This window comes from Oryzias latipes, chromosome 14 (assembly GCF_002234675.1).
Source record: "Oryzias latipes chromosome 14, ASM223467v1".
NCBI lineage: Eukaryota > Metazoa > Chordata > Actinopteri > Beloniformes > Adrianichthyidae > Oryzias > Oryzias latipes.
The window spans coordinates 23,378,506-23,402,497 of NC_019872.2; the positions used below are offsets into that span (position 1 = coordinate 23,378,506).

The window sequence follows — 23,992 nt, forward strand, 5'->3', positions numbered from 1 at the left end:
TGTGCAGATCACCTGGTGTGTGTCATATCTTTTTGCTCCAGCATCACCTGTCAATCATCACAAAAATATCACCAGAAAGGGGTGGGAGCAAGACCCCAACCTGAGGGAACGCAGCTGGAAATGTAATACTGCACTGACTGCAAGCCGCCAAATGACTACAGAACAATGCATTATGGGAAATGTGTCCTGATGGTTTTTGTAGTTGAGTGATCAATTAAAATAATTTCAAATACCTATTGATTAAAGAAAGGCTACATACATTACAAAACATTAAATCAATATGAAAGATAGAATAACACAGATCATACTAAAGGGGGAAGGCATTTTAAAACTAAATTAAACTCCAACTTCCTGTTCTCCTTCAGTCTCGCTGCAGCTTCGCCTTCATCAAGCCACTAGCTTGATGCAGGCACTAGCCATGAGCAATGTAGGATTCAGAGTTTTGCCCAACACATGGACAGGTAAAGCAGGAGCTGAACCTGCAACCTTAGAGTTTAACCTCTGCATCAATGTCTGCTGGGGAAACCTGTAGCTGCAGGCACAGTAAGAGGATGAGTGAGACTAGACACTTTTCTACTTCCTGTTATTTGGCTGTTCAGACTTTAAATGAAGCACACAGACCTGAATGTTGTTTTTAGGTGCTGTGATCCACTAAAGTCTCTGTTTTTTTCAAGCTTGTTTTTTTTTTATATATATAGTCTCAGGAATTGTGATTTTGGATTTGCTAAATAGACAACAAAAACTGATGACAAATGACTTAACAATGGTGAACTGAAAACGTCTTTAAGACCTACTCCAATGAAAATGGAGTTTTGGGTGTTTTTAACATGTTCTTGTGGCATTTTTCTGAGGATGGAGGACATATATGAAGAGAATTAAGATTGCTATTGCATTTATGATAATGTCCTTATTCAAGCTGTTGTGAATCAGGAGTGGACAAAAAATAAAGTTTAAAAAAGATTTTTTTTGTAAAAGCTGTATGTATTTAAAACTACGCTGGGTGGGGCACAAGCTTCCTGCTCTGCTCCATTCTGATAGCTCCAGTATTGTTCACCACTTTAGTTGAACCAGTAATGTTAGGTTGGGTATATGAGGCTAACCACACTCCCACTTCCCATCACCCATACACGTATGGGTGATGGGAAGTGGGAGTGTGGTTGTTCCAATGGTCCCACCTACAATTTAGAGGAGAATTTCTAATGAACTCCTGTCACAGGTATTTTGATTTTGACTAGGGCTGCACGGTGGCGCAGTGGTTAGCGCTCTTGCCTCACAGCAAGAAGGCCCCCGGTTCAAGTCCCGGCTGGCGGACATGAAAAACAGAACATCAATGGGGGACCTTTCTGTGTGGAGTTTGCATGTTCTCCCCGTGTATGTGTGGGTTCTCTCCGGGATCTCCCGCTTCCTCCCACCGTCCAAAAAACATGCTTCATAGGTTGATTGGCAACTCTAAATTGTCCATAGGTGTGAGTGTGAGAGCGAATGGAAGTGTGATTGAAGATATTCTACCCTGCGACAGACTGGCGACCGAAGATATTCTACCCTGCGACAGACTGGCGACCAGTCCAGGGCATCCCCTGCCTAAGCCCAAGTGGCCGGGATAGGCTCAGGCAGCCCCGTGACCCCGAAAGGGATAAAACAGTAAAGAAGATGAATGAATGATGAGTGACTAAATAAACAGAAGATAATTAACAAATTCTCTGCCAAACCACCATCAGTGAGAGCTTATTCACTGTGGCGACCCCTGACAGGATGCGCCAAAAAGTGATAAACAACAAATTTTGTATGACTGTAACTGATGGGAAAAAAAACACAAAACCTGAAAACAGAAGATAAGTCCAATCCAAGAAAAGTCTTCTAAAGCAAATAAAACTGCATGAATGGGATCAATCCCTATGTAAGCGCTAGACAGAATTATAACCAGAGCAATTGAGAACTACCACAAATGAGTGGACTGACATCTTTTCCTCCATGCAAACACACTTTACATCAATTCCTCCCTTTGGCCTGTGGAAAGTCCCTCTGTGTATTTCTTGAAGTGAACCACACCAAAGTTCATCTGCAGGTGAACAGAGACCCTAGTTCTTAAAACGACAGTTTTGTTGAGAACTGGAGGGTGCAAGCCCCAAAGAATGAAAGAACAATAATTGTAAGACAGACGTTCTCTACAGCTTTTAGAGGTGTGAAGGCCTCTGATCACAAAGACTTCATCCAAAGCTGCAGCAACAAGTTTTTCTGTTCAGTCCCTGTTTTTATCTCAGACGCCTCTATCAGCAGAATGTTATTGAATCCTTTTTATTGAGTGAGCAAGTAATCTCCTTAAGACGTTCTGCCTATAATGAACTGAAAATGACTTGAAATGAACTGTAAGGGCGACTTGATAGGATATAATTTTTGTTGTTATTCATGGGTTGTGAAATTTTTAATACAGGTGATTTGATTTTTGTTTCCAGAGAAAGTTCTATGATATTTGTCTGAAGTAGGTTCTGACAAATATGATTAATCTCACAAGAATGTTATCTCTTGCTCACGATATTTGCAGCAATTAAATGAAGAGTTCAATCTGGAAGAACGAGCTGCAAATGCAGTACCTCAGACCCAAAGACACTCTTTTCTTGACATCTGGTAGGTACTTGTTATACTTCTGTGTTTCTTTGTATTGTTTTAGCCAGTTTTTATTTCCTGAAATGCTTTATCCTGTTTTGTTTATACAGTAGTTTTCAAAGCTTAATGGCGTAAAAGGATGTATTGTAAATCCACAAGAGGAAGTGTGATGACATCCAGAAGTGCAAATAACCCCCACTGCAAAATCTGACCGTTATTTAAAGTAGCTCTGAACTCATAAATGAATTCTCCTTGTGAAAAAAACAGCCAGTTTCTGATTACTTGTCTCCCCTTGCCAGGAAAGGAACCACTTTTATTCCTGAGAAATAAGTGGTAAATTCCTACACGACTGCCTTTCTGTCTAATACAGATTCACTGAGAAATCACTAAACTCCACCTATAATATTTTTGTTTGTAAGAAGGACGTGTATGGTGTCAAATCAGCGCCTAAAGTATTGCGCATCAAAACAGTAAAACCGTGCATCAAAACCTCAAATCTGCGGATCAAAATGCATAAACTGAGAACCAAAACCCACAATTTGCAACCAAAAGCTATAACCCAAAGCACAATCCTATTTCTCAGCTGCCGATTTGTTTTCTCGCCTTTCTGAAATCTTGTTTTTGAGTTGCACTTTTATTTTGAAATTATCTTTTTGAGTTGCGCTTTTATTTTTTGAGTTGCGCTTTTATTTTTTGCGGTTTTGATTCTAAAACCTGTCGACACGTAAAAACAACGACATGTCAGTCAAGGCGAAGAGAGGCGGGACATCCCTGATATCCAGAAGCTCATTGGCTGCCGAATAACACCGAGTCTTCCGTCAACAGACCAGTTTAGAATGTGCCGGTAAGTTTTTCATGTTTTTCATATCTTTTACTATATTAAACGATCAAAGTTGTACTTTATTTAACCAGAGGACGCCAGCCCATTCAGATGAGGAGCTCCAGCAGTAGCTGCTAGTGAAAAAAGATGTTAGAAAGTTAAATGTTGCATGACAAACTATCACCATTGTTCTCCCGTGTTAGCATGCTAGCTAGCTCAATGCTAGCGGGGTTTCCAGCTCTTTTCATGACTTTTACGGATTAAACAAAGCCCATTTTTTACCACAGTGTCAGAATCGGTCATGTAAACCTGGGAATAATTGCCCGTGAATTAATCAAATAGTTTATAACCTATAAGGTTTCTCAATGTTTTTCAGGGTTTACAGACAGAGGGAATTATTGAACAGAGCAACATATTGCTGTGCCATATTTACAAAATGTATGCGTCTGCCCTATGCAGACCGGCAGAATTCTGGTATGAGTGAATCAGAGCAGAGTAAATTGTAGCAGACCAGCAAAAACGTGCTTTATTCCCCTTAAAATTATTCCAGTATTAGACATCATTAGAATTATTAGTTTCTTTTAAATTAGGTGCTGGTTTTAAAATGGACTATTCCTGTATGTCTGTTTTCTATAAGGGCCGTTGTTATGCATGCCATAACAAAAAAAGGCAGGAATACTGAGGCAGCTATGACGTGGATGTCTACAACTTCTTTAAGGTAATGAAAACAATTTTAATCTTAATTTTTCTCTTCTTTTTTTGGTTAATTAACTTTGCTGTTTTTGTTTCTTTCCAGATGCAGGCCCCAAAGACGTCCCTGGTGTGATGCAAAGGCTGTCCAGCAGGCTCACAGACATCTCCTGTTAACTGAAAGAGAAGCATTTAAAATAGTTGTCCATTTTGACCATGATTGCATTGACAACATGCCCAGGTACACTGTCTGCTTCCCATTTCTCAGTGCCTGCACAAAAACAGTGACTTTTCCACCTCAAGTCTTTTGAGGAGTTTTAAAAACAGTTATTTTAATTTCTCTGAATTGTGGTTCAGAATTTCACACAATCTAATACACTTGACTCTGTTTCAAAGATATTTGCAAAACCATCAGTCTTTTGTACAAAAGACATTTAATGGTCAAACATTAAAAATGAAGCTTTACAAAATACCAGTGGTGATTATTAGCCATTTATTTTCTTAAGGGGGGCAGTATTTTGTGAGACAGATGAGATCTGTTCATATTGTTAGTTTTTGTTACATCCTGCTGAGATAACATGCATAGATCAGTACATAAATGTTAATGTCTTGGTCATGGTTTTCCATTGTCCCACAAGGGTTGAACAGGTCTGAGAGGAGAGAGGACAAGCCACAGAGGGAACAACAACTCCAACAGTTTCCTGCTCTGCCTGGTTTAAGTTAGTCTGTCGTCCAATATCCACAGCATCCTGCACACAAAGAAAAATGTATTTAAGAAAGTTAAAATGAGAATATATACATATATATACCTTAAATGATACTCAGTAGCTGCATATTGTGAGAGTTAACTTCCTGTGTGAACATGCAATCTTTAAGGTTGAGAATAAAATGGTCTGGGATTACAGTTCAGAATCAGAAAAACTTTATTGATCCCACACGTGGGAAATTTGTTCTGGTACCTCAGATAAATGATGTGTTTCTGAATCATAATTTTTTTTTTTTTTTTTAAATCGGGATGAACTTGATCCCAAACTAGGAAAGGTGTCACTTTCTTACAACAATATTGAGAAATATTGAGAAACCTTATAAATTATACATGAATGTACTTCTTAAAAAACGATTTGATTAACCCTAGTGACAATTCACGGGCAATTATTCCCAGGTTTACATGACCGATTCTGACACTGTGGTAAAAAATGGGCTTTGTTTAATCCATAAAAGTCATGAAAAGAGCTGGAAACCCCGCTAGCATTGAGCTAGCTAGCATGCTAACACGGGAGAACAATGGTGATAGTTTGTCATGCAACATCTAACTTTCTAACATCTTTTTTCACTAGCAGCTACTGCTGGAGCTCCTCATCTGAATGGGCTGGCGTCCTCTGGTTAAATAAAGTTCAAGTTTGATCGTTTAATATAGTAAAAGATATGAAAAACATGAAAAACTTACCGGCACATTCTAAACTGGTCTGTTGACGTAAGACTCGGTGTTATTCGGCAGCCAATGAGCTTCTGGATATCAGGGATGTCCCGCCTCTCCTCCCCTTGACTGACATGTCGTTGTTTTTACGTGTCGACAGGTTTTAGAATCAAAACCGCAAAAAATAAAAGCGCAACTCAAAAAGATGATTTCAAAATAAAAGTGCAACTCAAAAACAGGATTTCAGAAAGGCGAGAAAACAAATCGACAGCTGAGAAATAGGATTGTGCTTTGGGTTATAGCTTTTGGTTGCAAATTGTGGGTTTTGGTTCTCAATTTATGCATTTTGATTCGCAGATTTGAGGTTTTGATGCACGGTTTCACTGTTTTGATGCGCAATACTTTAGGCGCTAATTTGACACCATAGCCATGCATGCTGACCGGTTTCAGTTACAGTTACCCTTCAAGCATAGACATACTAAAGTCAGAATGACTGACTGACCTCAGATCACTTTTCCAGACTCAGTTTGACTGCAGGAATTAGAGGAATCCTCTCCTTTCTTACCCTATAGAAATTCTTGCTGTGTCATTCTTACAGTCCTGAACAGAGCTGCTGGACTCTCTGCCTCCCCACTGCTTTAAAGGGGCGCTCTGTGAGGGAGGGGGTGGGGGGATTAACTGCTGTGGTCACATGGTTTACAGGAAGCAGGACTCTACTACTACCGTTCCAAACTTTGATAAGAACCGGAGACACTGAATCAAATGAACTTTCCAAAAACGTCTTTCCTTCCATGACTTCGCCCAGTGTAGTTCAGATCAGAAAAAATGTTTTCCCAGACTTGTTACCGGTGTTCATCTAAACAGGAACCATGAGCTGGAGAATAAAGCAGGAACTTCCTCTCCGCCACCCTCCTCGTGTGTAGACCTGATCTGAACTTTCTGTGAGGATGCAAGGCAGCACCACACATTGAAATATGTAGTCAATTTGATTTATAGTTTGATCTGGAGCAAAAGGCAGTCACGGGCAGAGAGGGCGACAGCTGAGAGGGTTTTGTTCTTCTGCCATTTAAAGCTTTGCAGAAAATCTGAGCAAAAATAGGAGTCTGGGCTGTACCAGCTCACTTTCAGCCCAGCTCATTTAGTGATTAGTGATTTACTACCTTCTCTGAAGGCCCAAAACGCTTTACAGAGGGAGACCCATTCATACATTCACACATGATAGAGATGAGAAATAATGGGTACGGCTGTTATTTTAACCCTTGATCTATCCTATGGGGTCAAGACGACCATTGACGTGTTTTCCCATGACAAAGGTGGATAAAGGTGGAAAGATTTCATGTAATCCATGGACACCAGTGAAGATCACAAATCATTGAAGAAAATAAAGGTTCAGCGCACTGTCTAGTGGGGTCTAGATGACCCCACTCCCAATGTTAAAGTGCCTAGGGTAGCACAAGGATTAATTCTTCAAGTATTTTAAGAGTTCAATCTCCTACCTTTGCTTGATGGTGAGTCTGGCCCTGATCTGGAAATCAGGTGTTTGACATGACTTTAATGATTGTGTCATGGTTTGGCAGATCTCTGTCTCCCTCTTCAGGTTGTCTTTGCCACTGCTGTCCTCTGGCCTGTTCCTGCCGGTCTTTCGTCCCCAAATTGACAGGATTTCTGGTGGGGACTGCTGATAAGACTGGTTTTTACCAGGCTCTCCCTGCCAGTCTGCCAGCTAACCAAACAGTCAGCAATTTTTTCATTGCTGCACTTTGAGAAGAAATGAAATACATCTCAAGAGAAGCTGGGATTACAGCTCTTATTCTTCCCAAACATGGAAATGAATGTGCAGTTTTTAGTTTGTTTGTTTTACAGCTGCTCTGCATGTGCTCCACATCGGGTGCAGATTTGATACTTTTAAACTTAGAGAGAAATTGCAATGAAAATGGTGTTTTTAACATGATAGAGGACATGTATGAAGAAAATTAAGATTCAAAGTGCATTTTTACTTATTAATTTTTATTCAAATTGTTGTGAATCAAGAACAGATAAAAAGTGTCATTGGAAAAAGCTTGTAGTTGTTACGTAGAAGCTACAATCAGCGGACTACAAGCTCCCTGCTCTGCTCCATTCTGATGCATCCACTTGCAGACAAATAGATCCATGAACGTCTTTGTTTTCCTCGTCTGAGCTTTGAAAAAAGATCAAAAGATGGTCAGAGTGGGACTTTAAAGTTCTATTAATCCAGGGTCAATGAAAGGGAAAGTGCTTTGAGTCACATGACCTTACAGTAAAAACTAATGTGCCCTCAATTGTAAAATGGCACTTTGTGCATACATTTATTTGAAGTAAGAGGCAGTTTTTCCTCAATGCTTCAGGGGATTTTTCTGAATGCTGCTTTCAACAGGCAGCATCAAAGAGAAGCTTCAACTATAGAAACACAACCTTCTATCAGTTCTCAAGATAAAAGCTTGAAAATCAAGAATTACATTTATTCAAGTCATAAACCAGAGGATGATAATACCACATTCATCATAATGATGGAGCTCCTCTGAGCTTTGTTCTCCACCTCTTCTTATGTGACATCTCCTCTTCTGAGGATGATGGGCATCATACTTAGTACCTGTTTTTATCTCAGACGCCTCTATCAGCAGAATGTTATTGAATCCTTTGTATTGAGTGAGCAAGTCATCTCCTTAAGACATTCTGCCTATAATGAACTGAAAATGACCTGAAATTAACTGTAAGGGCTACTATTATGATATCATTTTTGTTGTTGTTCATGGGTTGTGAAATTTGGAATACAGGTGATTTGATTTTTATTTCCAGAGAAAGTTCTATGATTTTTTTCTGAAGTAGGTTCAGACAAATATGATTAATCTCACAAGAATGCAATTCTTTTGTCCAGGTGAGAACGTCTCTTGCTCACGAGATTTGCAACAGTTTAAGAGTTCAATCTGGAAGAACGAGCTGCGGCTAGTCCTTAGGAATGTCGGGGCATGATTGGTGGGGCTTGACCTCCTGCCCCTCGGGATTGGCACCCTTCCTTGCTGCTGACTGTCTCATTTTTCTGGGCATCATACTTATCACTGTTTTGCTGGCTTATCTGAGACTTGTTGGTGTGAATATCTAAAAACAGAGATTTTTTTTGAGCATCTTTCATCTGTAGCACACCTGTAACTTTGCTCAGAAGCAGTGTGGGTTTCAAATCCCTTTTTTAACACTTTAAAGGTCAAACTTCTGCGATAACTGATGTGCCTTTTAATGGGCAGCCATGGCCAGACTCTACCAAACTGTCCCTTTATGTTGCCATGCTGAACAGTACATGTTTGGAAAACTGTGGAGGTGGGCGGAGTAAAATCAGCCAAATATGTTTGACCCAATTGAGGCTTTAAATTAGCCTAGAAACTAAAAAAAAAACTTTAATGTAGAATTTTCTTTTCCTTCTAGATCAAATTTCAATTTTCCAGTGTTGACCAGTGGGGGGATACTTTTATTTCCTGTTTGAAGCACAGTTAGAAGCAAACCTAACTGAATCCAAATCAGTTTAACAGGTACAAAGAGAACAGCAGTCATGGAGTCTGAAGCTGTGTTTACAATTCAGGCATCAGGGGCGTCCAGTTTAGTGCTGTGAATGTACAGATGCATTCAGAGACCGTGTGGCGTGTTTTGAGCGACATGGCGGTCTGGCAGCAGGGCATTTTGAGCGTTGTGGAGAGGTGTGGCAGGGGGTTTCCGGAGTTTGGCGAAGAATTATGGTTTGAACGGTGTGAACAACGCTAAAGTCCATCTTCAGCTGGGACTGTGTAATGTGTGTGCGTGTAATGTGTGTGTGCAGAGTGAGGCTGCAGCTTCAAATGCGACCTGAAAATGAAACTTGTTCACACGTTTTTACCAGCTGCTTTCATCTTTAGTAAGCTGTGTCTCTTTGATGAGCTGGAACTCTTGGTAATGATTCTGAAAGGTGTCTGTTTTCAGTATGTATGCAGCCCATCTCCTGCTGAAGGTTCATCTGTATTTTGGTCAGCAGTCAGTTTGAACATTGGATTCTAGCTAATTATTCAAAAAAAAAAAAGATGGAAATTGAACTGCTTTGATTTCTTGTCACGCACATATGTCTTCTTGTTTCACAGCAGGATGACAGGTAACTGCAGAGAGAAGAGCAAAGGTCAGAGACCTGTTCTGGAGGCAAAAAGTTCAGAGTTTCAACAAAATCCTGGCTGCAGACTTTAATCCCATCATTTGAAACAAGATTGAAATATCAGGCTGAACGCTTCCTCGGCTGAAATCATTATGTATGGGATAATAGTGTATTACTTTAAGGCTCTTGTTCATTCTTATGTTTTCTTGTGATCTTGAATTTGGAGAAACATCAACACATACAAGACACTGTGGAGAGATCCTGCAACAAGAAGAAAGCTGTTGACCATTTACAGAATAAGTGTTGCTTATTGATGACCTGATCTATTACAGATTATGACCAGGGGAAATCCAGCCCCTGCATCCATGGCGACCCAAAAGTTCACAATACGAATACTTCTAAGGACTATCATCAGTGGCACTGACATCACATGCAACTGGGCTCAACACCTGTCTGATGTGATTTAATATGTACTGATTAGTGTTGATATTGTGAAATAGCTCTTTTTCAGACACATCCACATTACCATGTCAGGCATATTCCAAGAAAATTCAAGATCAATATGACCTTTGACCCATGGGATAGAGATCAGCCAGCTGAGTGTCCTTCCTCTTAACCCCATCATTTCTGATCACTTTATGATTACCTTCCAGCTTACACTGGAACATCCTTCTGCCCCAGTGAATAAGAAACAGCTTAGAAGAACCTTAACTGACCGTTCTGTGTCTGAGTTTAAACACACAGTTCAGCCAGTACTTAGTGATATTCTGAGAAAATACTCTGAGACCAGCTCCCATAGTATCAGTCCTAGTATAAATGACCACTTTGTTAATGATGCCTTACAAGCCCTCAGGAGTACACTCGATGTTGTTGCCCCCTTGAAACCTAAGTTCGTCAGACAAAACCGAGTAGCACCGTGGTTTAACCCTGAAACTCGTTCTCTTAAACGAGAAACCCGTAAGTTGGAAAGAGAATGGCGCCGCTCCGGTTCAGAGCAGTCTCTGGATATCTGGAAACATAGCCTATTAAATTATAAAAAAGCTCTGCGTAGAGCTAGAAGCCAGTACTATTCAACCTTAATATCAGAGAATGGAAACAATCCAAGATTTCTTTTTAGCACTATAGCTAAATTAACTCGCAGTCAGAGCTCAGTAGAACCACATGTTCCTGTTTCTCTCAGCTCTGATGATTTTCTTACATTTTTCGATAGTAAAATCTCAAATATTAAACATAAGTTAAATCAAGTTATTCCTACTATCAGCCCAGAACAGGCTGAAGCGGTAGAAATGGAGGCATCCATAGAAACCTCTGTAACATTAGACTGCTTCACTGCTGTGGATCAAGCGGAAATAACATCAATTATTACGTCCTCCAAATCCTCAACGTGTCTGTTAGACCCAATTCCCACTAGACTTTTTAAAGAAACTTTTCCCCTAATTAATGATTCCATATTAACAATGATAAATGCCTCTCTGGAAACGGGTTACGTGCCACAGTCTTTTAAATATGCAGTTGTTAAACCTCTTCTGAAAAAGCCCAGTTTGGATCCTAGCATCTTGGCCAACTATAGACCGATATCAAACCTGCCCTTTATTTCTAAAATCCTAGAAAGAGTTGTAGTTAAGCAGCTTTACTGCCACCTACAGGACAACAGCCACTTTGAAGACTTTCAGTCGGGGTTTAGACCTCACCACAGTACGGAAACTGCACTAGTTAGAGTCTCTAATGACTTGTTATTGGCCTCAGAAAAGGGACTACTTTCTATTCTGGTCCTGTTGGACCTCAGTGCTGCCTTTGACACTATCGACCACGGTATTTTACTCCATAGATTAGAGCAGGACATAGGGATCAGAGGATCTGCTCTCCAGTGGTTTAAATCCTATCTGTCTGATAGGTATCAGTTCGTTAATGTAAATGGCCATTCCTCTCAGTGCACTCGAGTCAACTATGGAGTCCCACAGGGCTCAGTCTTGGGACCGATCCTGTTTACGCTTTATATGTTACCCCTAGGAAACATAATCAGGAAACACAGCATTAATTTTCATTGTTATGCCGACGATACGCAGTTGTATTTATCCATGAAGCCTGACCAGAATGACCAGATAGAGAAACTGAACGCCTGCATCAGTGACATCAAGACCTGGATGACAATTAATTACCTCCTCTTGAACCCAGAAAAAACTGAGGTCATTATACTTGGTCCTAAAAACCTCAGAGATGCTCTGTCTGCTCAGATAGTCTCCCTGGATGGTATAAGTATAGCCCCCAATTCCACAGTTAGAAACCTTGGGGTTTTACTTGACCAGGATTTATCATTTAAGGCTCACATATCTCAGGCATGTAGAACTGCCTTTTTTCACCTGCGGAATATTGCTAAGATCAGAAATATACTTTCTAAGAGTGATGCTGAAAAACTCATCCATGCATTTGTTACGTCGAGGCTGGATTACTGTAACTCCTTGTTAGCAGCGTGTCCTAAGAGTTCCTTAAGAAGTCTCCAGCTTGTTCAGAACGCAGCAGCTAGATTGTTAGCTGGAACCAGCAGAAGAGATCACATCACTCCTGTGTTAGTTTCGCTCCATTGGCTCCCAGTTGATTCTAGAATTAAGTTCAAGATCCTCCTGTTAACCTATAAGGCCTTACATGGAATGGCCCCGTCCTATATTAAGGACCTCATAGTTTCCTTACCAACCAATCAGAACACTTCGCTCGCAAAATGCAGGACTGCTTGTGGTTCCTAGAATTAGTAAAAGTACGGTTGGAGGTAGAGCGTTTAGCCACCAAGCCCCTGTCTTATGGAATAAACTCCCAGCTCATATAAGAGAGGCCGACTCAGTTTCTACATTCAAAGCTAGACTGAAAACATTCCTCTTTGGACAGGCTTATTGTCAGACTAGCTGCTAGAAGTTGAAGCTGGGGTAACTATGGTACACTGGGGTTCTGTCCTCTTTCCTTTTTTACTTCTACCCTTCCTCTCCTCTATTCTTGATCATAATTTATCATTTAGTTCTCCATGCCTCTGTTTGGTGCAGTGCGATTCATGTATTGTCCCTCTTTTCCTCTCCCCTCCTGGGGAGTGGGAGTGCTTCCAGACTCCAGTTGGCTCATCCGTGCTCCAGTTCCTGACCGTTTACCTCGCCTTTGCTCCTGCTCCTACACCTGGCTGTGGATCCTGCCTCTGGCTCATCTCTGGCTCGTCTCTGCTCTGTACCTGACCGAGTACCTCGTCTCTGCTCCTGCTCCTACACCTGGCTGTGGTTCCTGTCTCCGGCTCGACTCGCGCCTTTGACTGTCCCGATAACCACGGCTGGATGAAGCTCGTCTGCTGGACTTTTATATATGTAGTTGTAGATTTAGATAAGTTAATTCTTCTCTAAGATTTCTGGTAAATCGCCTGTCCGTCCTGGGGGAGGATCCCTCCTTCATGTGGGCACCCCTGAGGTTTCTTCGTTTTTTCCGGAATCCGGTTTTTTTGGGAGTTTTTCCTTACCGCGAAGGGGGGTCTAAGGGCAGGGATGCCAGTATAGCTTAGTCAGTTTGTTAGTTCTTTTTAGTATTTTCCTATTGAACTCTTTGTATTCGTGATCCTTTTGATTTCATGTTTTACTTCGAAGCCCATCGAGACGACTGTTGTTGTGATTTTGGGCTATACAAATAAAATTGAATTGAATTGAATTGAATTGTATGTACGCAATTACCATAGACAGACTCTTCTCTTTGCTTCTCCTTGTGGCCATTGCAACTCTTCATCTCTACATAGACATTGTTCTCTTTCTGGCCTAAAAGAATACAGACCACAAAGTTATGTCAGTCTTCAACTGCAGAACAGCTGCCTCAGTCAGTCTGGTTCTGATTGGATGGGCTACCTGTGGTCATCTTCTTCATGTTCTTCTTCTTCATCCTCCTTAGGATGAAGAAGATGATGCTGATGAGTGGGAACAACAGGAGGAGCCACAAGAGCATGGCTGGCCTCTCAATCCTGGAACCTGAAGACACTGTGAAAGATTTTAAGCAAAGATTTTACCGTTTATTGTCCGAGCACCATCTTCATAACACAGGTTTGCTTGTGAACCACAGTGTCTCCAAAAAGTACCACAAAGTGCCAAAAAAAGAGAAATCAACTGAAATAAATGGATCAAAAGGAACGTAGCAACTGTGCCAAAACCTAACTTCTTTTACAAACACAAACTTAAAAGCTCGATTTGTCAAGTTCTCCAAAGAAGTGAACAACATATCTACACACATGCTGTTTAATTAGGACTTGGTAGCTGTTAAATTAGACATGGGGTATGTACAAATATCCCACCCTAATCCCTATACAGGGCACTGTATACTGCGTTCGGCATTTTCTAGAGCTGTCCGAATCTACAATTCCAAAATCAAGTTCCCTGGAAATTTCCCAGAAGTCTCTGCGAAAAACCAGTGTGCATCGATGCTTACTAGATCGGCGAATATAGACCACAATGCATTGCATTGCAACATTTCTTACCAAAAATATATATTTAAATGTATTTTTTTGATAAACCATCAACATTTTTATCTTCAGAAGACAGTGGACTCATAAATAATCGTAACAAAACGCTCATATTAATTGTATTTTAACTTTGTTAAATCGATGACATCATGTCGGCCGTTTAAAAAAAAAAAGTAGTGAGCGTGGTGACCGAATTGCTTTTAAAATCCATATTTATAGTTTGGATTTATATCGTTTTTCGTTATAAAGTTAGGGCGGGAATTCGGACACAACCATGGACAGCGTGCGTATGTGTGTGCATGCATTAAAGGGCCCATATCATGCTTTTCCCAAGTCTTTCAGAGTAAGATATCCATATGGATGATAATACATTATCTGTGGCACACTAAAAAAATATTTTTTAATGAAATTTTAGTTATTTTTGCAGCTCAATTTCCTACCCAGAAGTAAGGCGAGTTAATCTATGAACTCTTTCTCTCCTTGTGGGTGCCGCCCATTTCATGACGTCAATCTAGAGTCGGCCTCGGCAGTCTTTCTGCGTTTCACCCACGAAAACAAACATCTGAAATTTTGCAAAGATGGTTGTGCATTTTGTGCATGAATGGATCAAAAATACCGCTTTGGGAGTGTTTATAGTTTGGAATTAACATTATAATACACTTAAAGCTCAAAGAAGTTGATTTTGCATGACATAGGCCCTTTAACTTGGTGCTGTCGAGAGTGACGAATGAGCAGACTAATGCGATGCAGCTAAAAGAAATGAAACGGTTTGCAACCTATACTAATAATCCAACAGTTCTTCCACACAAGGTGCACACAGTTTTTGACATGAGCTTTAAGGTGAGATATGTTTCCAATGCCCACACCACCAATCAGCCTCAGTCTGAAGTGATGATGGTCTCTAGAGTGCTTCTCAGGACGGATGAAAGATGGGCAGAGGTGAGACCCCTTAATGTCAGTGACCCCACAGCACAGCAACAGGTGCTTGGAGGAAAGACGAGCGCCTGAGAGGAGGACAGGAGTCAAGAGCGCACCAAAGAAGCAGCTAAGATACAAATGTGAAATTGAAAAGAAAAGAGAAAATATGAAGACTTTCTTTATTATTACTGGTTCACATCAGTGTGTTCATAGACTGTGGGGTTAGGATCAGTCTTTGAGTGGGAACTTTGAATGTAAAGACTTTGGCAGGAAAAACAAGAGAGCTTGTTGACACGATAGACAGAAGAAAAGTGGATCTCCTGTGTGTTCAAGAGAGCTAGACTTATAGATTTTGGTCAAGGTCAAGCTGTTACATCATGAGAGATCCTGAAGGAGGAGTTTGATTAGTGTCCTGGAGGTGAAGAGAGGGTCAGATAGGGTGATGAGTCTGAAGCTGCAAGTTGAAGGTGTGATGTTGATTGTTGTCAGTAGTTGAGCCCCTCAGGCACGGGGTAAGCTACTTTTACATCAGCTTCATGCTGTCCTGGTGTTCCTATGTTTCAGGATTGCCATTCTCCACAGCAGATGGATTTACCATAACTTCCTCACAGTTTATTGTAGAATAAACATTTCCTTAGGTTTCCTGACCTCCTGTCAGTAAACCTCAGTATGGACTTGGATGCAGAAAACAGAACTCCTGTGGATTGCTCAGATGTGCTTTGTAAGATAACTTGACCCCTAAGTGAAGAGGCCAGTCTATGGTGTGAGCAGAACACCTACCATCCACCTGCACCAAGAACCGAGTCCTGTTCTTGCGTATTCCTTTGTCATCAAACACCTCCAGGGTGTAGTTTCCTGAGTCCTCCAGCAGGACTTGGCTGAATCTAACAGATCCGTTCTTCAGCAACTCACAGCGTCCATGTGGACACTCAGTAGTCCGGTTGTTGAGGACCAAGTGAGAGTGGGTCCACCTGAAATCCCAGCCTTCTTTGACTCCCTCCAGGTGGTCAGGAGACAGCACCAGGCTCTTACCGCTGGTCACAGTGACTTTGATGAGCTTTACTGAAGTAGCTAGGGTCAGAAATCAAACACAGAAAAGCTGTCAGGTCCTCACCTGTCCAACAGGAGTAGTGCACTGAAAGTTTTAGCAGCTTTTAGGTAGAAAAAAAAATTTACCATTATGGTGCCTAATTGACATCATTAACAAGTACAGGTATTATTGGAAATCTCTTAAGTTACCCAGAAGATTAAATGGGAGGGGTAAATTCAGAAGAGTTTGCTCTGCCCTTCGGTCATGTTTAGAGCCACAATGGGGTATAGACACATGTTATTTCTACCATCGATGTAATACCACTCAGTCATTTCCGTTTAGAAGAGTTGATGGTGGAATAGTGTTGTTCACATGAAAATGGCCGATTCTTTATTTTCTTTGCTTTGCTTTATTTTGAAGAATAATGGGTGGGGCTTGGTGAGCCAACAACGCTAATTTACCTTAACCTCTGCTTCCGACATGTTCAGGGAAAATGTGATAGTAAGATGTCCCTGTGTTCAAAACTGACCTACATTCTTCAACATCATCATCAGGACCAGCAACCAGAATCTACAAAACATCAACCCCATCAGATCGTAGCCCCAGTTTCCTTGTGGCTCCACCCTGTCTGTGAGGAAGAAGAAGAAGAAACTTTTACTGGTCAGACATGTCGACAAAGGAATCTCCACACACAAACACACTGAAGTGTTCCCACGCATTCACATATATAAAGACTCACACCAGTGACATGCAGTCAAGGGAGGCAGAATATAGCTTAAGAAATACATAAACAAAATAAAAATGAATATACTTTTTTCTACTAAAAGGGTTTTCAATGTTTCTTTGGTAAAAAATAATGTGGAGAATTTACGAATTTCCAGTTCAAATACACGAATACATGTACAAAAATTTAGTTGATCAGATCCAAGATTGGATTAAAATTGAAGTGGTCCCAGAAAAACGTCACCCGATTATAACAAACGTAAACATAAGCCACACTTTCAATCGGATTAAATCATTGTGACATGAGTGGTGGTGCTGGACCTCCTGCCCCTCAGGTGCAGCGCTCGGCCCCTTCCTTGCTGACTGTCTCTCTCCGCTGGCGCTGTCTCGCCCTCTGTCTGCGGCTGGCTGGCCGCCTCGTGGCTGCCTGGTCGCCTTGGGAGTTGAGGCGCCTACTGCAGCTGGCTTGCTCGATGTACCCATCCGCCTGCTCCTTCCCACTCCCACCCAAACAAATGTTGCACACATGCACATAGGGCTCCGGGAATTAGACGGGTGGGATATGCTGGCGGGGCTGGTCGGGGGTGACTCTCTTTAGTGTCACGTTGGCACCTGCCCACTATTCCACTTTTACTCGCATATTAGACACCTTGATTCATTTTGTGGGGATGGTCTGGTGGAGGGGGGCATCCGGGCTCATCGCTCGCCGGTCCCACCCCCCAATTTTAACATTCACTTTAGACCCCACAGACTGCCGGACGGACTACGATCCGAAACCTTCTCTGGAGTGCACACCGCAACAAAGCACCCTTCCCTTCCTGCAAACACGAAGCTATGATTGTGTCTTCTGCAGTGCCACACCATCTACGGATGACGCAAAAGCCAGAGCAGTAGTGATCCACAACTGGAATAAACTGTTTACATGCACCACAATCGGATCAACAATGAGCATAACCCACCTATGTCAATCAGAAAGAAATCTTGATCCAAATGAATCTGATCGGGGCAGAGTATTCCGAACGGGGGATTTACATGACGCGTTTTTGTTCTGATCAGGCGTTTATTCCAATTACTTTTGTCCATGTAACCGTAGCAACTGATTCAGTCCTTCTATAGTAATAAAATACACTATTTTTATTTACTTCAGTCTTTTAATTTTTTGCCAACTGTCTGATCACATCAGTGCAAGTTTGTGACCCATTTAGTATTTTGTATTGCAAGAAATGCGAAGGTGAAGCCCGCAGTATGCCTGTGTCAAAGCAGAGGGCGCTGGTGATCCCAGAGGATGTGATACCGCAGCTAAAAAATAATAGAATTAGTGGTAGCTATTCAACTGCAGCTGTCCAGTTTTTCTTTAATATTGTTTAGCACCATTTTCTAAATGGAGGATGCCGTGTTTGGAATTTGTTTAGACTAGTCTCTGGAAGTGATCTCTATTGACACAGAGAGACTTCTAAAACTGCAGAAAGAAAAGAAACACGTATACAAACAGGTTACCCATGTGTTTCTTCAGAAGGAGCAGCGCCCAGAATTCATTTATAAGTAGAAATAAGTCAATAATAACAATTTTTGGGGATATTTTTTCTATGCTACAGTTTGTAACTGGAAAACAAATTTAGAAATGAAATTTTAACCGTTGCAAATGAAATGGTGAGTAAGCTACCCTGTAGGGTTCATATGTCTGTGCCTCACCAGCCAAGAACCTTACCGCACGTCACTGACTCCCACACAGTCATTATTGTGTACACCTGAGTGACATGCGCACATTTTATAGAAAGAACATAGAATCAATTTAAAGTTAGGTAGTATCGGGGGAAAGCAGTGAAGACCTCAATATGGGAAACTGAAGAAGCAGTAGAACTGCGAAAAACACCACCTTATAATCTTTAACCTTCTCCCCAAACAGCCATTTTATTTTAGTTTATTTGACAGGAGCATTAGTCAAACAAAATATCCTTTGTACCAGATTATAGCTCTATAGAAATTAACAACAACAGCCACCAAATACAGAACATGTAATGGACAAAACCCTGACCAGAAAAAAGAAGAACCAGGACCTGGCTCAAAAAAAAAAAAAAAGAATCAGACATTCGCAGAGAATTAAGAAGTGAAACTGGCTGCTCAGAGCAGGTTTGGAGACTACCTTGAATGTAATAGTTCCTCATGCTCCAGAACAATCAAAAAATCTTCTGATTTTCAGTTCAGACAGCCAAAGGTTTTCTGACACAAACTGAATTTTTAACAGAAGGGGGGAAAAAGTTGCCCTTGTCCTCACGATCCATCGCCTCTACCGTCACACACCCACACTGTTCTCCAGCCTACCTCAGACAGCTGAGCTGCACAACCTCCAGATCAAAACCAGCGTTCCACCAGAATTCAGCTTCCACACGTCAGATCTGGAGCGAAGCTCTTCATCAGTGGTGATGAACTGTTGTCTGCCTCTTCAGGTCTGCCCGACTCAACAAATAAAGGAAGCTTCACCAGCCCCCCCCCCCCCCCCCCCCCCCCCCCCCCCCCCCCCCCCAAGACCAGAAACAGCAGAATACCAATCAAGATCAGGCCGGGATCTGCTCAGCCAATCAGAAGTTCACACAAACAACACACACACAAACAAACAAACACATAGAACACACACATGCACATTCATACTTGGTGCTACTCTTTAACCACAGTATGAAAGATAAGCTCTTGCTGTAATCCTTTGTGTTTCGTTTTTCTGAGTGAACCAACCGCACAGTGTGGGGTGGGTGCTTCTGCAGCACCATACTTCTGCACCCAGAGGTAGTCATTGATCCTTACCGCACAATTTAACTCATAAAGATTTGACATCAAACTAAACACGTGTATCATTACAAAACTACAAATTAGACGCTTACTGATAGAGTATCGTTCGCTTAAGTCGTGTTAAAGTCTTAGGGGAAAAAACTAAATAATGCACTGCTCCCCCACTCTGGAAATGGTCTGCCCCACCTTCCACTTGGGAGCCTGGAATTATCATGAATAAATATTTCAAATCAAATTAAAGCAGACAATTTACTTAACTGTGTGCATTCATTTATGAAACTAATTGAACCTTAACTGTAACTGGTTGAATTGCCAGTCTTTGTGCAGCGTATAGGGAAATGTTAAGATACTTCTAGTCAGTGTGTCAATAAAAACACACTGACCTGTGAGTACTGACAAAAACACCACATTAAAATAGATAACAGGACTCTTTTAGAGTCAGATAAACAAACTCCATTCATTTACAGAGAACTGATTGTTTCATATTTAATATCAGCACATTTTTATAAACCTAGCAGAATCATACCGACCCAAAGAAGAATGTAAAATGTACATAGCGGCTCAGAAGGCTCCAAAATAACATTTAGGCGAAAGCTATAAACAGACTATAGCACGAAATGAGCCATTTAGATCAGTTTCGTATTGGCCAAAATAACCCAGCGAGAGCAGCAAAATCCCATTTTACTGTTAGGAAAAATTCACTTTAAGATAAGATAAGATAAGATAAAGATACTTTATTGATCCCAGCTTGGGAAATTCAGTTGTTGCAGCGTCGGCGTTAGGCTCAAGATACAAACTTACACACAATAGATGACAGAGAACCAAAACAATCAATCGGAAAGAAACATCAGTGAATTAGCACAGTCGTATTGCATGCCACCTCAGGAGAGAGAAAATAGACGGACCATAAATGACTTTATCTATTGCACATGGATGACAAGTTATAGAGTCCAATGGAGTGAGGAATGAAAGATCTCCTGAAGCGGTTTGTGTGACAGCGAAGCTGCCTTAGTCTGTTGGAGAAGGAGCTCCGCTGACCGTCCAGTACAGGATGGAGAGGATGCTCAGGATTATCCATGATGGATACCAGTTTATTTAAAGTCCTCCTCTCCATCACAGATTCAAACGTGTCCATTTTGCAACCAATTACAGAGCCCGCTCTTCGGATCAGTTTGTTCAGTCTATTGCTGTCCCTAGCAGATATGCTGCCCCCCCAGCAGACCACCGAGAAGAACAGAGTGCTGGCCACAACAGACTGGTAGAATATTTCAAGCATCTTGCTGCACACGTTGAAGGACCTTAGCCTCCTCAGGAAATGGAGTCTGCTGCTGGCCTTTTTGTACACAGCAGTGCTGTTGCTCTTCCAGCTCAGTCTGTTGTCGATGGTTACTACCAAGTACTTGTACTCCTCTACCTCTGCCACATCTCTGCCAAGGATGCTGAGAGGCTGGGAAGCTGGTGGTTTCTTCCTGAAGTCCATCACCATCTCTCTGGTCTTTTCCACATTCAGCTGCAGGTTGTTTTCTCCAGACCATCTCACAAATTCATCCACAAGATCCCTGTACTCCTCCTCCCACCCACCATTAATGCAGCCAACAACAGCAGAGTCATCAGAGAACTTCTGAAGATGGCAAGACTCTGAGTTGTACTGGAAGTCACTGGTGTATAAAGTGAACAGGAAGGGAGAGAGCACAGTTCCCTGTGGGGCCCCCACACTGCTTGTCACCACGTCAGACAGGACACCGCCCAGCCGGACAAACTGCGGCCTGTCTGACAAGTAGTCAATGATCCAGGAGACTAAGGCGCCGCCCACACCCATCCGCTGCAGCTTCTCACCCAGTAACCAGGGCTGGATGGTGTTGAACGCACTGGAGAAATCAAAGAATGTGACCCTCACAGTGTCCCCCCCTCCATCCAGGTGAGAGTGAGCACGTTGCAGCAGGTGAATAACAGCATCCTCCACCCCCAATCGTGGCTGGTAGGCAAACTGAAGTGGGTCGAGAGATGGTTTCACCAGAGGTCTCAGGTGGGACAACAAAATCCTTTCCAGAACTTTAGCTGCATGGGACGTGAGGGCAACAGGGCGGTAATCACTAGGTCCAGAGGGTGCAGTCTTCTTGGGGACAGGAACCAGACATGCTGTTTTCCAGGTGTCCGGCACCTTCATCTGACTGAGGCTCAGGCTTTATTAAATCTTTATTAATGTCTTTGTGTTCATTGAACCCTTCCTTTATTAAACGTAATTTTCAAATATTTATATTAATCGAATTGTGGGTGTTATTGTTTCTCTATATAACATCTTTCATTACTTTTACTTTTGACAGTAGCACATGCCAGGTCCTTTCAATATAAAATACACCCGGTCTCAAATAAGATCCACATTCTGCAGAAGATTAACTTGAATTAAAAAAGCAAGAAAGTCAAACATGATATTCTCCGTCATTATGACATTGGTGCAGCTTTATTCCTCCTACTGTCAAATATGAATATGATAACATTGGGGAAAAATCCCCCAAAAATCCATGCATGTAAATACATTTCTATATTTCAAGAGTTTTATCTCTTAACTGCAACTAGACACTGTTGTGCATCAGAAGATCAGAATATGAGCTTAAAGCTTATTCTACTCATAAACCACCACAAAACTTGACACACTAAAATAAACTGACAAAAACTGCAAATCCTTGATTGTTTCAAATTATTTAAATGTTTTTCTTCAATGCCAAAGAGCCAAAATGGAAGAATGAAAGAGCTGCATGTGGCACCGGAGCTTTAGGTTGCAGATCCCAAACTGTTCCACAAAATTATGAATTAGTTTCCATGAAATAATTAATTTGATTCCATTAAATAATATTTTGTTCACGCGATAAGTCATTCATGAACACATATGTGAGCAACACTTGGATTTACAGCAAATAACTTCATATTTCTGTATGTCTTATTACAATGCATGGGAGACGTGGAGGATGTTTAGAGATCTGATTTATTTATTTTGAAAAGCTCTACAAAAGCACTGATAATCACGTCTCCGTGTCTGCATTTATTCACATCCCGGTACGCCCTCCATCCTGCCCCAAAAGGCGTTTTCCGCCGCTACACCTACAGTCAGGACCATAAATATTTGGACAGAGAAACATTTTTTCTGATTTAGTTTCTGTACATTACCACGGTGAATTTTAAATAAAACAACTCAGATGCCATTGAAGTGCAGACTTTCAGCTTTTATTCCATGGGTTGAACAAAACGATTGCATAGAAATGTGAAAAACTAAAGCATTTTTCGGTAACACTTTATATTAAGATTCCTTAACAAGCTTTAACACATTAACAAACTAACTTAACAAATTAATAGGCTTTATTAATGTGTCAGATGCTAGTAAGATATTTATTAGCATTATAGACGTCTTGCAAATACCTGAAAGTGTTAATAAGATTTATTAACATCTAAAGTCAGAGCATTGTCTTCTAAATCCATATTACTAAACTGCTTATAAGCTTTACAAATGTATTAATTAACTTTGTTAATAGTTTATTAATTGTTTTGCAGCACCTCATCTAAAGTGTGGACGTTTTTTAGCACAAACAACCACAAAGCATAAAGATTGTAAAAAGAACTTTATGACATTAAAACAGACTAAATATACACAAATCGTTCAAATCTTTAGCATTTGACATATTAATAAAGCCTATTAATTTGTTAAGTTAGTTAATAAAACTTATTAAGCCTATGAACACTTAGGCTTGTGTCAGGCATCTATAATGCTAATATATATCTTACTAGAACCCCAAACAATAATAATACTTCTTAATTTGTTAACAAAGGTTGTTAATAAATCTTATTAAGTTTATTAACACTGACACATTTGTTAGGCACCTATAATATCAGTAAATGCATCATTAGCATCTTAAAAACATCCTAATAATAATGCTTGTAAATGTGTTAACTAAGTAATTTAATAAACCTTATTAGACTTATTGTACTAATAAATGTCTTACTAACACCCTATAAATTCATTTATAATGCTTGTTATTGTGTTAACAAAGCTTGTTAAGGAATCTTAATATAAAGTGTTACCCATTTTTCAAACACAATGGGCTATAAAAAAAGGGACAAAAACTGGTGGGGCAGAGGAAATACAAGGAAACAGAGAAAGAAGACAGAAAGCAAAGGAATGGTCACATCAGAGGAATAACAGAACGCATCCAAAGGACCATGAAAAAACATCACATCAGCACCCCAGTTAAACCATATAAAACACTCAGGCAACTACTGGTTCACCCAAAAGACAAGATTGAGCAACACAAGAAATGCAATGTCATTTATGAAATGCCATCTCACACCTGACACATCATTCACAGGGTTGGCTTTGGTGCAGGAGGTGCAACAGTCTGAGCAGGCATCAC

At 40.9% G+C, this 23,992-nt stretch overlaps 2 protein-coding genes and 1 long non-coding RNA gene across 7 annotated transcripts in view; 1 reads left to right on the forward strand and 2 right to left on the reverse strand.

The window, feature by feature from the left end:
- Nucleotides 1–6,169, reverse strand: part of LOC105355678 — a 35,920-nt gene extending 29,751 nt beyond the window's left edge. For 2 of the 4 annotated variants that reach the window (XM_020709092.2, XM_011483876.3), the window contains exon 1: nucleotides 6,034–6,167. The gene's annotated coding sequence lies outside the window, so the exon portion shown is untranslated. Of the gene's footprint in view, nucleotides 1–6,033 lie in introns of all 4 variants that reach the window. The other 2 variants (XR_002291711.2, XM_020709091.2) reach the window with 2 other exon arrangements.
- On the forward strand, nucleotides 3,237–5,277 carry LOC110016412. The gene is made up of 3 exons (XR_002291712.2): nucleotides 3,237–3,448; nucleotides 4,062–4,142; nucleotides 4,221–5,277. It is a non-coding gene; the product is annotated as an uncharacterized LOC110016412 (long non-coding RNA).
- Nucleotides 6,170–7,747: 1,578 nt separating the features above from the next.
- LOC105355665 lies at nucleotides 7,748–19,262 on the reverse strand. 2 transcript variants are annotated; one of them, XM_023962846.1, is made up of 6 exons: nucleotides 19,128–19,262; nucleotides 16,612–16,710; nucleotides 15,833–16,123; nucleotides 13,527–13,655; nucleotides 13,359–13,439; nucleotides 7,748–9,667 (listed from the first exon to the last, which is right to left on the reverse strand). In XM_023962846.1, exons 2-6 carry the CDS (start codon nucleotides 16,670–16,672, stop codon nucleotides 9,624–9,626), a joined length of 606 nt encoding a protein of 201 aa, XP_023818614.1. In that variant the 5' UTR covers nucleotides 16,673–16,710; nucleotides 19,128–19,262; the 3' UTR covers nucleotides 7,748–9,623. The 2 variants fall into 2 exon arrangements, with proteins under 2 accessions (XP_023818614.1, XP_011482135.1); XM_011483833.3 differs by lacking the exon at nucleotides 19,128–19,262 and having other exon boundaries at nucleotides 16,612–18,444.
- Between the last annotated feature and the right edge of the window lie 4,730 nt (nucleotides 19,263–23,992).